At 39.3% G+C, this 13,645-nt stretch overlaps 1 protein-coding gene across 1 annotated transcript in view; it reads right to left on the reverse strand.

Moving 5' to 3' along the window:
- MCF2L2 (MCF.2 cell line derived transforming sequence-like 2) overlaps window positions 1-13,645 on the reverse strand; it is a 340,912-nt gene that overhangs the window by 77,708 nt on the left and 249,559 nt on the right. The window contains exons 18-19 of the mRNA XM_031961125.1: window positions 4,375-4,441; window positions 2,130-2,245 (exon numbers count right to left, since the gene is read on the reverse strand). Of these exons, the coding sequence (XP_031816985.1) occupies window positions 2,130-2,245; window positions 4,375-4,441 (183 nt within the window). The remainder of the gene's footprint in view (window positions 1-2,129; window positions 2,246-4,374; window positions 4,442-13,645) is intronic.

The following is a 13,645-nucleotide window of genomic DNA, read 5'->3' on the forward strand; positions in this document are numbered from 1 at the left end:
GACTTAGATATTAATCAATGTCCAAGGCCATTTATCTCCTTATGTAGTCATCTGTCTAGCTACATATCTAGCTATATATACATAGACATCAATCACCTATTAAATCCATTTAGCCATATTTATTTAACAATGTCTAAGTTGACTTGTCTATCAATTTCTATGTCCACCCTTGAGAGGCAAGTTTGTCTTTCTTTGTATTTCCAGTGCTCATTAGCACCAAGTAAGCACTTAATGGATTTGGGTGCAAAATGGGGTTGAAGCAGAGGAAGGGCAGAGTCTCGTGGTGGGCAGAGCCCTAGGAGACCTGACCTCCAATCCCACCTCGCTCACTCCCTAGCTGTGTGACCTTCGGCGATCACTAGTCTCTGAAAACCAATTTCTTCTGTGAAAACATCAGTGACAACCCCTCCCAAGCCTCTTGTATGTCAGCTTTGATCATCAAGGCTCCTGGGGGTCTCGCCTTCTAACATGGTCTCTTTGTGTCTCAGCTCTGCCCGGCTCCCAGTAAGTGCTTAAAAATGCTTATTCTTTATGGATTCATGAATTCCCATCTTGGACCCGCCTCGGACCCCTTGGAGATCTAGTCTCTCTCCATGGTAAGCCATGAGGAGGGGGTATTTTCTATTTCTGGTTGGAGGGGGTGTGGGGCCCTGACCAGATGCTTCCTCCCTGAGGGCCAGCTTCCTCATCTGTAGAAGGAGAGGGCTGAGCCTGTTGATCTTTGAGGTTTCTTCCAGATGTAAATCCACAACCCCAGTTCAAGAGCTTTCAGGGACATACGGCCCAATATGGTCAGCCCAGATGCCAATTAATTGTTCTCACTGACTGTAGTCAGTACTGGACAAAATGCCATAAAAAATAAGATTCCCTTTTGCCTGAGTTTGAATGCCCTTTCCTAAAATAAAATCACAAGAACTTGCCTTAATTGCCTCCATTCCCAGGCTACATTGATGAAAAGTCTGTTTTAAATTCTCAATTGAATTAAGTGAAGAGGGAAAAAAAGCCATTTTTGTTTTATTCAACTCCTAACCCCACCAGGAAAATTCTCAAGCTGTGCAATGAGCCAGGCAACGTTTAAGACTAGGGATGGAACCAGTCTGGCTTGGGCAGTGATTTAATTACAAGCTACAAGCTGCAGCCTGAGCATTACACTGCTTCCTCCTTAATGCGGGGAGGTTAAGCAAGAATTCATTCCTCTGACCAGGGTAATCAGTGACTGGGAGGCCCACGAAATTACTGGGGCTGCCATTTCTACCGAGTTTGGGTATTATCCAGAAAGTCCTCGCTCATCCGTGACACGGACACGGAAATGATGGAAACTCTACCCTCACCTTCCTTCTTTGGAATCTTGGGGGACTAGTCTGTTCACCCAAATCAGGCAACCTGCGTTTGCCTTTACTGACCTGGGTATGGATGTCTATTTGTGAGACAATGTGGCGGAGCACATGGAGCATTGACCCCAGGGTGGAGAAGAACTGAGTGCAAATCCCTTCCCGGATACATCTGGCTGGGTGACCTTGGACAAATCCCTGAATTGTGCAGGGATCAACATGCAATCTAAGGCCAGAAGATGCTCACTTGCGTTGATAGCGAGATAGAGGGATTTCCTCACATCCATGAAATCACAGGGACAGTCCATAGCCCTAATGAACTTTAACTACATTATACTCTATAGCATATTTATGAAAAGAATAAGCAAATCAACAATGATTTTTCCTTCATCCTTCTAACTTAAAGCTTTTCAATTAAAGAAAGTCCATTGTTTTCTGCCCATTCTTCAGTGGGGTGAGCTTCTCACATACACTCATTTTCCCCATTGGAGAGAAAAATGGCTCAGAAGTCCCTCTACCACGTTCTCGGGAAGTCTTCCCTGACCTCTTGAGTTGTCATTGTTCCATCTTCCTCCCACTTGTGAATACTCTTCTCGGTTCACAGTCCAGACCTTTCAATCCTCCCCATCCCCACAGAAGCTCCTCGAAGACCCTAACTGCTCCATTGTTGAGCACAATCTTTTGTAGAGTGGATGGTATTGGAGCTGAGTTCTAAAGGGAATGAGGGATGTTAAGGGTAGAAGGTGAGGAGGGAACGAGAACCTTCCACAGAGCAGGGACCCCCTGGGAGATACACACCTGTTGTGGAACTCGTGGATTTCAGGGAGATTTCCAAAGAGAATTTCCTTTTTGTTCTGAAGAGCAACCGGGATCAGGTGATTTAAGTCTGGATTGTCCATTTCTGCTGCATAACCCTGCAGAGGGTGGGCAGATGGGAAGAATCACAGATGGGAACATGGGAGGAAGATGCTCCTGATTCAGCCCTTCCCCTCTCACCCACTCTGGGGAGAAGGAACTGGCTTTACAATCAGAAAAATCAGAGGTAAAATGAGGCAATGGCACTGGATGGGTTCTTGGTCTTCTTCTTTCAGAATTCGGATGCTGCTCCCTTTCCCCCCAGCCCCCACTTAGGACCCCAACACCAACAAACTGACAAATGGGCAATCCACCCCCTTCCCCTGGCTTCCGTCTGAGCTGCTCTCTACTCTCCTGCCAAATTGCTTTGACAAGTCCCTGACCCAGCCAGAGGACTGGAAGGAGGCAGCCTTTGTGCTTCCAGAGATGCACCAGAGGGTTTGCAAAATGTAACTGAAGGCTGGTTCTTCTCCTAATGCTAAAGCACCACTTTGCTGGGTCCCTGGTCCCAATAAGTTAGGTCTGGAAAAAGAAACTCTCATTCTTGGTAGATGGAACAGACACTGGATTTGGAGTGAGAGGACAAGGGTTCAAATCCTTACTCTGCTGATCATCCGTATGATCTTGGGCAAGTAACTGGACCTTAGTTATCTCATCTATAAAAGAGCTTGGATAGGGAAGAGAGATACCCAATCCACAGCTGCCAGACTCTCACTGAGAACCAGATTACAATGTAATTGGGAAATGTTTAACAAAATAAATAAATTGATTCTCTATGCAGCCCGCAGGGATCACTTTCTATTTGCCTTTGATGCCATTGATCTCTAAGCTCTCAGTCTATGACTTGATAACCTGCACGATCTTGGGTAAGTCACTTAACACCCTATCCCATCCCCTTTACCTGCCATTCAGTTTCCTAGATAACAAAATGAAAAGGAAACCATCTCCCTGACATATTCTTTATTTCACAAAATTCAAAATTCCCTCCAGCGTATGTGCCCATTGTTTGTAAGACAGTGATCAAAATACTTTGCAGGGGTTGTATTTTTATGAAGTCTGTACTTAAGAAGAGAAACAGGCTTTCTAATCATATACAAAAAGGGTAAATTTTCCTAGTTTTTAATCAGCATGGAAGTACAAAAAAAAAAATCTAAGGTTTTCCTAAGGCATAATTTGAAAAAAGTTTCACCTCAGGTTTGATTTTGCTCTATCAGATGAAATGCCAGCCCTCAATGCAATTTAAACTGAATATCTTGTTAACCACTTGATGTTCAACATCAAGGCAAACAACTATGTTTGCTTAATGACTTTATATTTAAATTAATTAATTTCAATGTATAAGATATCAAAATGTTTTCTCCCCCAGTTTCTCCCTCTAAATCTCCATGAGATTTTTTTGTTTCTTCATTCTCATGAACTTTTCTTCTTTGTATTCCTCACATTTAACTCCCTTAATTGCCTTGTAATATTAAAAAAATGTGTATAACATAATTTGTTTAACCATTATCCTATTTTTGGACATTTAGGTTGTCTTTCATTTTATTTTCATATATGTAGAATGTTCTATACAAACATGGCCACACAATGCTATAAAAATCTTTGATTCGATTTAAAAAGATTTTTTTTGATAATCACTTTTGGGAAGGTCATATTCTTAACAATGAAATCATGAGTAAAAAGGTGTGATTATTTTAATAACATTTACTAGGTACTGCCAGATTGCTATCTCGATTTTATATCTTTGCAATTCTACCAACAGTAAATGATTATACTTGTTTCTCTATAAGTCCACCCTGAATGGTAGAAAATATATGATCTTATAAAAGCAGAAAGGTTTGTTTTTATTAAAATCTTGATGGAAATTACTAAGATTAAAGAAACTGTGTTTTTAGTGGATGTACAATTTCTTTAGAATGGGGAATCTTTTATAGATTTTTAGAATAGGGGTATGAAAACTCTCTCTGCAAGTAGAGAATAGGAGCCTCTACTCTTGAAGAGTTGGTTGCTTAGGGCCCTGGGAGTTGAATCTCTTGCTGATGTTTAAATAGGTAGTAAATGTCAGAAGTGGGATTTGAATCCAAGCTTTCCTGAATCCTAAGCTGGTTCTTTATGTATTAACATAATGGATTTTTGTTGTGCAACAGAAGCTCAGCAGGATCAAAGTATTCCAGAAACACAGTCAGCTTACCTCAATTATACTTTGAAGTTCCTCAACATAAACTCGTTCTGTTTCAATCAGCTCATGCATGATGTGGCTAAAACAGAGAAAAGACCAAGATGCTTCAGAATCCACAGAAACACTGTACTGCTGATTTTTTTCTCCTACTTCATATCTCTGGATATTAATAAAAATGAAGGATTTAGCTTTGTTCTGTTTTATTATCTTAATGCATACCTTTCTACACAAGGGAAAACTGGGACAATATGCATAAATCTCAAAGATCCAGTGGCTATAAATGGGCTACAGATTTTCTTTATTATGTGAGACAGTCATTTTCTATATAAAAGAAATAATTGATTATTAATATATTTTCTATGTTTCACTGCTTTGTCCACAAACCAAATTCAGAGCTATTAAAAACTCATTTTCCCCATTGACGCACAAATGCCAACTGAAAGGTGGAGACAAAGTGGAGAGATGTGGGCTAGATTCTATGAGCAGATTAGAAGAGCTTGCATTTCCTAGGTCAGTGTTAAAGTGGAGTTCTGGGGAGAGCCAGTCAGGAGAGCTGTCCAAAGTCTGTCAGAGAGAGGTCAGGAGAACTATCCAGAGTCTACCAGAGAGGGGTCAGGAGAGCTGTCCAGAGTCTGCAGAGAGGGGTCAGGGGAGCTGTCCAGAGTCTATCAGTGACTGGGAGGTTTCATATGTTCACCAAAGACTAGAATGACGCCATAGACCATTGTAGATACAAAACTGATCTATGGCTAGTACTGGATGACGGATAGAAGAACTATCAATTGAATTGAATTAGATGGAACTGAATTGGGATGAATGTCAAGTTCTACAACTGGGTTCAAATACTCCATTTCACCAGGATAGAATGGTGCTGGGTAAGAGCGGCAGATAGTTCCCATCAAACAGTTTTGGGTTCCTGCAGAGTCAACGAGGTGACATGGTCGGAATCCTTGCCCTGGCTATCTCTCCATCCTGGAAAGATTGCATTAGGGTTTTAGTGCCACATTTTAAGAAGAATATTGAGGAACCGAAGGAGGAGGATAACCAGAGGAGGCAACCCCGAGGATGGAGGACCTTGAGTTCAGGTCACACAAAGAAAAGGGAAGGAAAGGGAATACACGTTTATGAAGTATCCACTATGTGCCAGACACTGTGCTAAGTATTTTACAGATATTATTTTATTTAATATGAGAATGGGTAAGAGGAACGAGGGATGTTTAGCCTGGAGAAGAGAAGACTCAGGGGGTCATAATTTAAATGAAAAATTCTCTCTCAGGACTGTGCGAACTGAGGGTGGATTACAACATAGCATTTTCACTCTTTTTGTTGTGATTTACTTGAATTTTATTTTCTTTCTCATTTTTTTCCTTTTTGATCTGATTCTTCTTGTGCTGCAAGATAATGGTATAAATATGTACACATATATTGAATTTAACACATATTTTTACCATGTTTAATATATATTGGATTACATGCCGTCTGGGGGAGGGGATGGGGGAAGGAGGGGGAAAATTGGAACACAAGGTCTTTCAAGGATCAATATTGAAAAAGTTATCCTTGCATATGTTTTGAAAATTAAAAAAAAAACCAACAAAAAGAAAAAGTTCTTTCTCCATGGCACATTGATATCTGTCTCATGATAAAGTCTTTAATGTTACAATGAAGGATTGGGCAATAGTACTGGGAAAGAAGCCCAGTTTTGGCACTCCTCTAGGCCCACAAAGCCCTCCTCTAAGGTCCAGTTTAGGGCAGAACACAGTAGAGAGTTTGGGGAGCTCCCTCCAGGGATCTTTGTCCACCAGAGAGAAGGGCTGATCTGCTCCACCATCAGCTTCCAGGAATACTTATGTACTTAATTACCAGGTGGCATAATAACTCCCACACACATGGCAAAAGTGCCGGATTAACTTTCTTGTAAGTCATTCTTGATCAAACACTAGACGCTACTCAAGTATGCTTCAGCTTTGTAGTTTGTTGCTGTAGTAACATGCTCATTTGCTGGGAACTTTAGAAAAGAGGGCACATTGAACTCCTTCACCTGCAGTAAGAGCCACAAACAGAAATAAAAGGGAAAGGAGTTTAAACTGCAAACATAATGTCGTAGAGTTAGATCTGGAAAAGACGTTGGAGGCCATGGAGTCCAACCCCCTCTTCTTACAAACATGGTGGGCAGTGAGGTACCATACTGGATAGAATGCTGGCATTGAAGACAAGAAGATAAAATTTTCAATTCTGCCTCCGACATTTATTAGCTGTGTGGTCCTGGGCAAGTGTTACTTAACTTTTCTTTTTTTCTTTTCTTTTTTAATTGAATTTTTAATTTTCAAAACATATATAAAGATAATTTTTCAACACTGAAAAACCTTATGTTCCAATTTTCCCCCTCTATTCCCCCACCCCTGCCCTAGATGGCAAGTAATCCAATATATATTATTTAATTTTTCATCCTCAATTTCCTCATCTGTAAAATGAGGATGATAATAGCAACTAAAAGTGGTAGTGGAGAGTGTGCACTGCAAGGTAACAAAGAGCATCATTGAATGGAACACTTGATAGTAATCACCTTGCAAAAGAAATATAACAAGAAGGAGAAAGGAAATAAGGAAGGGAGGGAGGGAGGGAAGAAGGAAAAAGGAGGAAGGACTGAAGGGAGAGAAGAAGGAAACAGATAAAGAAAGAAGGAAGACAGGGAGGGAGGAAAGAAAGAAATCCTGTTGCTTGCCATCTAGGGAAGGGGTTGGAGGAAAAGAGGGGAAAATTTGGAACACAAGGTTATGCAAGGTCAGTGCTGAAAAATTAACTGTGCGTATTTTTTTTTTTTTTTTACTGAGGCAATTGCGGTTAAATGACTTGCCCAGGGTCACACACCTAGGCAGTGTTAAGAGTCTGAGACCAGATTTGAACTCAAATCCTTCTGACTTCAGAGCTGGTGTTCTACCCACTGCATCACCTAGCTGCCCCTGTGCATATGTTTTGAAAATAAAAATGCTTTAATAAAAAATTTTAAAAAGAACAAAATCCTGTCATGTTATTAAACCTCAGAGCTCTAGGCAATTTTTAAAATAGTTTTTTCCCCAATTTCATGTCAAGAAAATTTTTAATATTCATTTTTATAAGACTTTAAATTCCAAATTTTTATCATTCTCTCCCTCCCCTCTCCTCTTCTGAAGATGTTTTTTAAATATAGTTTATGCAAGTGCTTATCATGTAAAACATTTCCACATTAATCACAGAAAGAAGAAACAGATCAAAAGGGGAAAAAACCCTACAAGAAAGAATAGAATTAAGTGGGAAAAAATGCTTCCATCTGTATTCAGAGTCCATCAGTTCTTTATCTGTTTATGGATAACATTTTCCTGCTTGAGTTCTTTGTTCTTGGATCATTGTGTTTCTGACAAGAGCTGAGTCAGTCATAGTTGACCATCACACAGTGTTGATGATATTGTGTACAATGATCTCCTGATTCTGCTCATTTCACTCAGTATCAGTTCAAGTCTTTCCGGGTCTCTCTGAAATCTGCCTACTCATAATTTCTTACTGAACAATAGTACTCCATCAAATTCACACCTTATTGCTTTTTCAGCCATTTCCCAAGCAATGGGTCTCTCTTCAATTTCCAATATTTTGCCATCACAAAAAGGGTTGCCATAAACACTTTTTCACATGTAGTTCCTTTTCCTTTTTTTATGATGTTTTTGAGATGTAGACACAGAACAGTTGCCCAGAGAGAATTCTACCAACAAAATTATAGATCCCTAATAAGCAAGTAAGTATTTTCAAGTGGTTGGAATAGAATTCTAATGAATCAAAGCCATTAATTCAATGTCAATATAAGCCTGTTCTCTCTCTCTTAAATTGTAGTAAGTTTATTTATTTTTAATACACATTGCTCTATGAATCATGTTGGGAGAGAAAAATCAGAGCAAAAGGGAAAAACCACAGGAGAGAAAAAAAAACAGAAAAAAGAAGTGAACATAGTATTGTTGATTTACACTCAGTCTCCATAGTTCTTTTTCTGGATGCAGATGGCATTTTCTGTCCAAAGTCTATTGGGATTGCCTTGGATCACTGAACCACTGAAAAGAACCAAGTTTTTCATAGTTGATCATTGAACATTTTTACTGTTATTGTGTACAATGTATTCCTGATTCTGCTTGTTTTCCTCACCATCAATTCATATAAATCTTTTCAGTTCTTTCTAAAATCAGCTTGTTCATCAATTTTTTTTTACAGGACAATAATATTCCATTACTTTAATATACCACAATTTATTCAGCCATTCTCCAACTGATGGGCATCCATTCCTTTTCCAGTTCTTTGTTACCACAAAAAGGCTGCTACAAACATTCTTGCACACATAGGTCCCTTTCCCTCCTTTAAGATCTCTTTGGGATATAAGCCCAGTAGAAACACTACTGGATCAAAGGGTATGCACAGTTTGATAACTTTTGGGGCATAATTCCAGATTGTTCTCCATAATGGTTGGATTCGTTCACAACTCCACCAACAATGCATCAATGTCCCAGTTTTCCCGCATCCCCTCCAACATTCATCATTATCTTTTCCTGTCATCTTAGCCAGTCTAAGAGTTGTGTAGTGGTATCTCAGAGTTGTCTTAATTTGCATTTCTTAGGCCTGTTCTCTTGGTCCTGCTATCACCCCCTGATCTTTGCCACAAGCTGGCCAGACAGCAGCCACTGCTGGAGTAAGAATATACAAATATTCCTTTGCCAATCACTACTTTGTACAGGTTGATGAGACATAAGCCCATTTTCTGCTGCAAATGCAATCCCCACTGGCACACAGCTGATTGATAGGGTCAAGGTAACGAGAGCCTCCTGCATTTTTGATTTGCTGATTACAAACATACTAGAAAGTATGTTTGATTAACGTGAAACGGCAGGACTACTGGGAAAATCCATCAGGGTGCATGTTATCCAGCTCCAGGTGAACATCAGCAGCATCTTGTTAGAAAGGATGATGCACCTCTGGGACACCCATTGGGGCTATTTTGAATCTGATCTCTCAAAGGCCCCAAAGAAAACCACAAAGTTATCTTTCAAACGCTAGGCTCCTGAGTTAGAATGTTTCTGATTCTTGTTTGTTTAATATATTCCTCCTTTCCTTCCTTTCTTCCTTCCTTCCTTCCTTCCTTCCTTCCTTCCTTCCTTCCTTCCTTCCTTCCTTCCTTCCTTCCTTCCTTCCTTCCTTCCTTTCTTTCTTTCTTTCTTTCTTTCTTTCTTTCTTTCTTTTTCTTTCTTTCTTTCTTTCTTTCTTTCTTTCTTTCTTTCCTTCTTTCTGTCTTTCTTTCTTTCTTTCTGTCTTTCTTTCTTTCCTTCCTTCCTTTTTTTTCTCTCTCTCTTTCTTTCTTTCTTTCTTTCTTTCTTTCTTTCTTTCTTTCTTTCTTTCTTTCTTTCTTTCTTTCTTTCTTTCTTTCTTTCTTTCTTTCTTTCTTTCCTTCTTTCATGATTTTCTTTAAAATAGACCTGGATCTTGGTTTCCTGAAAAGGGGCTGGTTCTGGCATCAGCAGATCGGCCTTCAGTCCTGTCTCTGCCCCTCACCAAGGCTGACTTTAAATGTTGCCGAACTTCCTCAGATCTCAACTGGTTCCTAGAGTTGGATTAGATACCCTTTAGATCCCTTCCAACTTTAACTACAATTATATTACAAGACAAATGTACTTTTGTTAATGTTTATTTTTATCTGACTCTTTATGATCCCCTTGGGGGTTGCCTTGGCAGAGATATTGGACTGGTTGGTCATTCCCTTTTCCAGCCCATTTTAACACATAAGAAAACTGAAGCAAAATAGGGTGAAGTGACTAGCCTAGGGTCACATCACTAATAAGTGTCTGAAGCCAGATGTGTCTTCTTAACTACAGGTTCAGTGTTCTACCCACTTTGCCACTTAGCTGCCCCAAATTTAACTCTAAAAAGTTGCTATTTCTAGGGAATCACTATCCTATTTTGTACTTGAAAATACATTTTCTGGTTTTTCCACAATTCTCTTCATCTGGAACTATTTTCAAAAGAGACCTCATACTCCAAGCAAAGAAATCAATTTAAAAACTTATGAGTAGATACACTTATTTAAAAAGAAAAGTGTTTTAGGGTTATGCAATCCAATACCCTCCGAGGAAGAAAAAGCATCACCAGTTGCCAAAGACTTTATCAGAAAGCTGAAATTCTAGGGAGCTAATGGGATGTTTCCAAGAAGTCATTAATCAAGTACAAAGACTCCCTTTTTCAGATTCTTGTATATAAATGCTGTGAACCTGCATCTACCTTTCCATTGGTAGATATATTTATATGTAGATATATAGATACATATGTATGTAAATTATGTAAACATATAAATATATTGAACACATAATAGTTTGCAAAGTATTTTACAGATATTATTCTTGTTGATCCTTACCCTGTGAAGTAGGTACTGTTCCCCATTTTCTAGAAATCTGAGTCTGAGAGAGATCACAGGACTTGCCCAAAATGACACAGCTGGTAAGTATTTGGGGCCACATGTCACTCAAGTTCTTCTGATTCCAGGCTCAGCGGTCTGTCTGCTGGTCCACCTTGCCAGTAGCATCATGGTTGAGCAGGTAAAGGACTAGTCCCAAAGGAAGACCTGAGTTCTAATCCTATCTCTGACATGTTTTGTATGTACTTGGGAAAGTCACCTAATTGCTAAGTGCCTAACTGGACATATTTACCACCTACTTCCACCCAGGCAACTCTGTAAGACTTAAAGTTATAGGAGAGTTAGTGACCTACATCAATGGAGGGAGTTTCTACATGGGGGACGCTCCTCACACCAAAGAAGTCACTGACCCAGACCAAAATAAGTGGGTATTTAATCTTAATCTTCTAAATAGCTCAAGATTCACAAGAAAATCCTGATGATGTCAGTGAGGGTGTAGGAAAAAAAACCTGTTATTTTGAATCTGATTTTTAGGCAAAAATTCTGAAACTTGAAGCAGATGAAGAGACTTATCCAAGAAAATACAAAATGTTTTCTAAGGAGCCAGGAGATGCCTGCTCCTTCATTAATTTCTATTAAAGATGAACTTAAAAACAATTTTGAGTAACCATAAATGAGAGGCTTCATTAATTTCCTATTTAACATTATTTAATATTTAATTTTCAAATGAATTAAATATGACTTTCATTTTTTTCCATGTGATTTGCAAATATTGTGCTGTCTTAAAAAGCTCTTTTGGACAGATCTGGAAAAAAAGTCTTTTGCATTTATTTTCCCACAAACCAATCTAAGAAGTGACAAAAGATTTAAATGTTAGACCTTAGAAATATGGGGAAATGAGTGGATGTTATACAATTAAGTCTGGGGAGATAAATGGATGTGGTACAATCAAGGACCTACCATTGCTTTTTAGCATACAAATTTAGAATCAAATTTTAAGCAATTTAGGTCTATTTTTCAAAGTCGTTCTGTTCAAAGTGACAATAACATACTCTGAATGTTGTTGTCCCATCTGCCTTAATTTCTCTTCTCAAATGCACAAAGACATTTCTTTTTCTTGTTTTTCTTTTCTTTTCTTTTCTTTTCTTTTTTTTACCATCATCACCATTAATATTTAAGTGTGCTGAGAAATGATAGGTATAGCAATAGACAAGAAAAAGAATTTGAAGAGATAAAAGATTGAAAAAGATAAAACAAAATTGCTTTCCTCCCAAATATTTAAATAATATTTCTTTCCCCAACTATATGTGAAGAACATTTTTATCATTTTTTGGTTGTTTTTTAAAATGCCTTTTTTTTGTCATTGAAGCTTTTTATTTTCAAAACATATGCAAGGATAATTTTTCCATATTGACTCTTGCAAAACCTCATGTTCCGATTTTTCTCTCCTTCCTTCCACCCCTTTCCCTAGATGGCAAGTAATCCAATAGATGTTAAATATATTAAATCCAATATATGCATACAGATTTATACATTAACTTGCTACATGAGAAAAATCAGGTCAAAAAGGAAAAAAAAAAAAACTGAGAAAGAAAATAAGATTCAAGCAAACAACAACAGAAGTGAAAATGGTATGTTATGCTCCACACTCAGTTCCCACAGTTCTCTCTCTGGGTGCAGACGGCTGTCATGATCACAAGATTATTGGAACAGGCCTGAATCATCTCATTGCTGATGAGAGTCATGTCCATTAGAGTTGATCATGACATAATCATCTTGCGTGCAATGATTTCCTGGTTCTGCTCATTTCACTCAGCATCAGTTCATGTAAGTCTCATAAATTATTCAGCCATTCCCCAATTGATGAGCATCCACTCAGTTTCCAGTTTCTGGCCACTACAAAAAGGGCCGCCACAAACATTTTTGCACATGAGATATGTGATAAATCCTTGACTGGTTGAAAGGCCCTTCCTTCTGGTGTGCAGAATTAGTCACAGGATCCCAAGAAATTCAGAATACCCAGTTCGATTGAACTATAATTAAAAATTCCCAGCTGCCATTTGCAGAGCTTTTCATGGCCTTCAAAGCACTTTCCAGACATTGGGTTATCTGAGCTTTCTCCTGATAGAAAGGAGCCTAAGAGAAGCATTCTGGCTAGGAAGGGGCTGTGAATGTGTTCTTAAAATATTTTGATAATTGTATTTCAGTATAATTTGGTTTCCCTTATGATCCTATTTCATTTCCTGCACTTAAAAGCCTAATTCTGACAAGGGTTTCTGCCGACAGCTCAAGGCTGCTATGACCATCCTCTCCCCAAAAGGCAAAGAATCCGGCCCTAAGCCTCTCTAAGTGCTTCTATCAGAACTTGATCATGACAAACGAGGGGCGTTTCTGTTCTCGCTGGGGAGAGCAGTGGATGGGTCCTGTCACAGGTCCTGCAGTCTCGGCCGGCAACAGCCTTCAAGCAGGACAGCTTGCCTAATCTTGTGGTTGAGCTCAGCTCACATGCTCAGCTGTCTGGCCCTCCAGTGAATGAATGAACACACCCCAAAAGCCCCTCCTGATCTCCTAGTGCAGCAGCTGAGGTGCAGCCACAGGGACCCTCCCAGCTGGGAAGAATAGCAGCCAGAGAGAACGTGACCAGAGAACGAGACTGGCCACAGCCTCGGACACTTAGGGACCATCTTGGAGGTCTCTGAGTCCTGTGTTGTCCATAATGTGAGGAAATACTATCAATCTCTATCTTAGAGAGGGGCCAGGGCTACTAGTCACTAGAAGAAGCCTGGGAAGGATTTGAACTGGCTCCAAGGCCAGGTCTCTCTCCATTAAGCCCTACACTGTCATCCCAGATGAAATTTAGTAAGT

Source organism: Sarcophilus harrisii, chromosome 3, assembly GCF_902635505.1.
Source record: "Sarcophilus harrisii chromosome 3, mSarHar1.11, whole genome shotgun sequence".
NCBI lineage: Eukaryota > Metazoa > Chordata > Mammalia > Dasyuromorphia > Dasyuridae > Sarcophilus > Sarcophilus harrisii.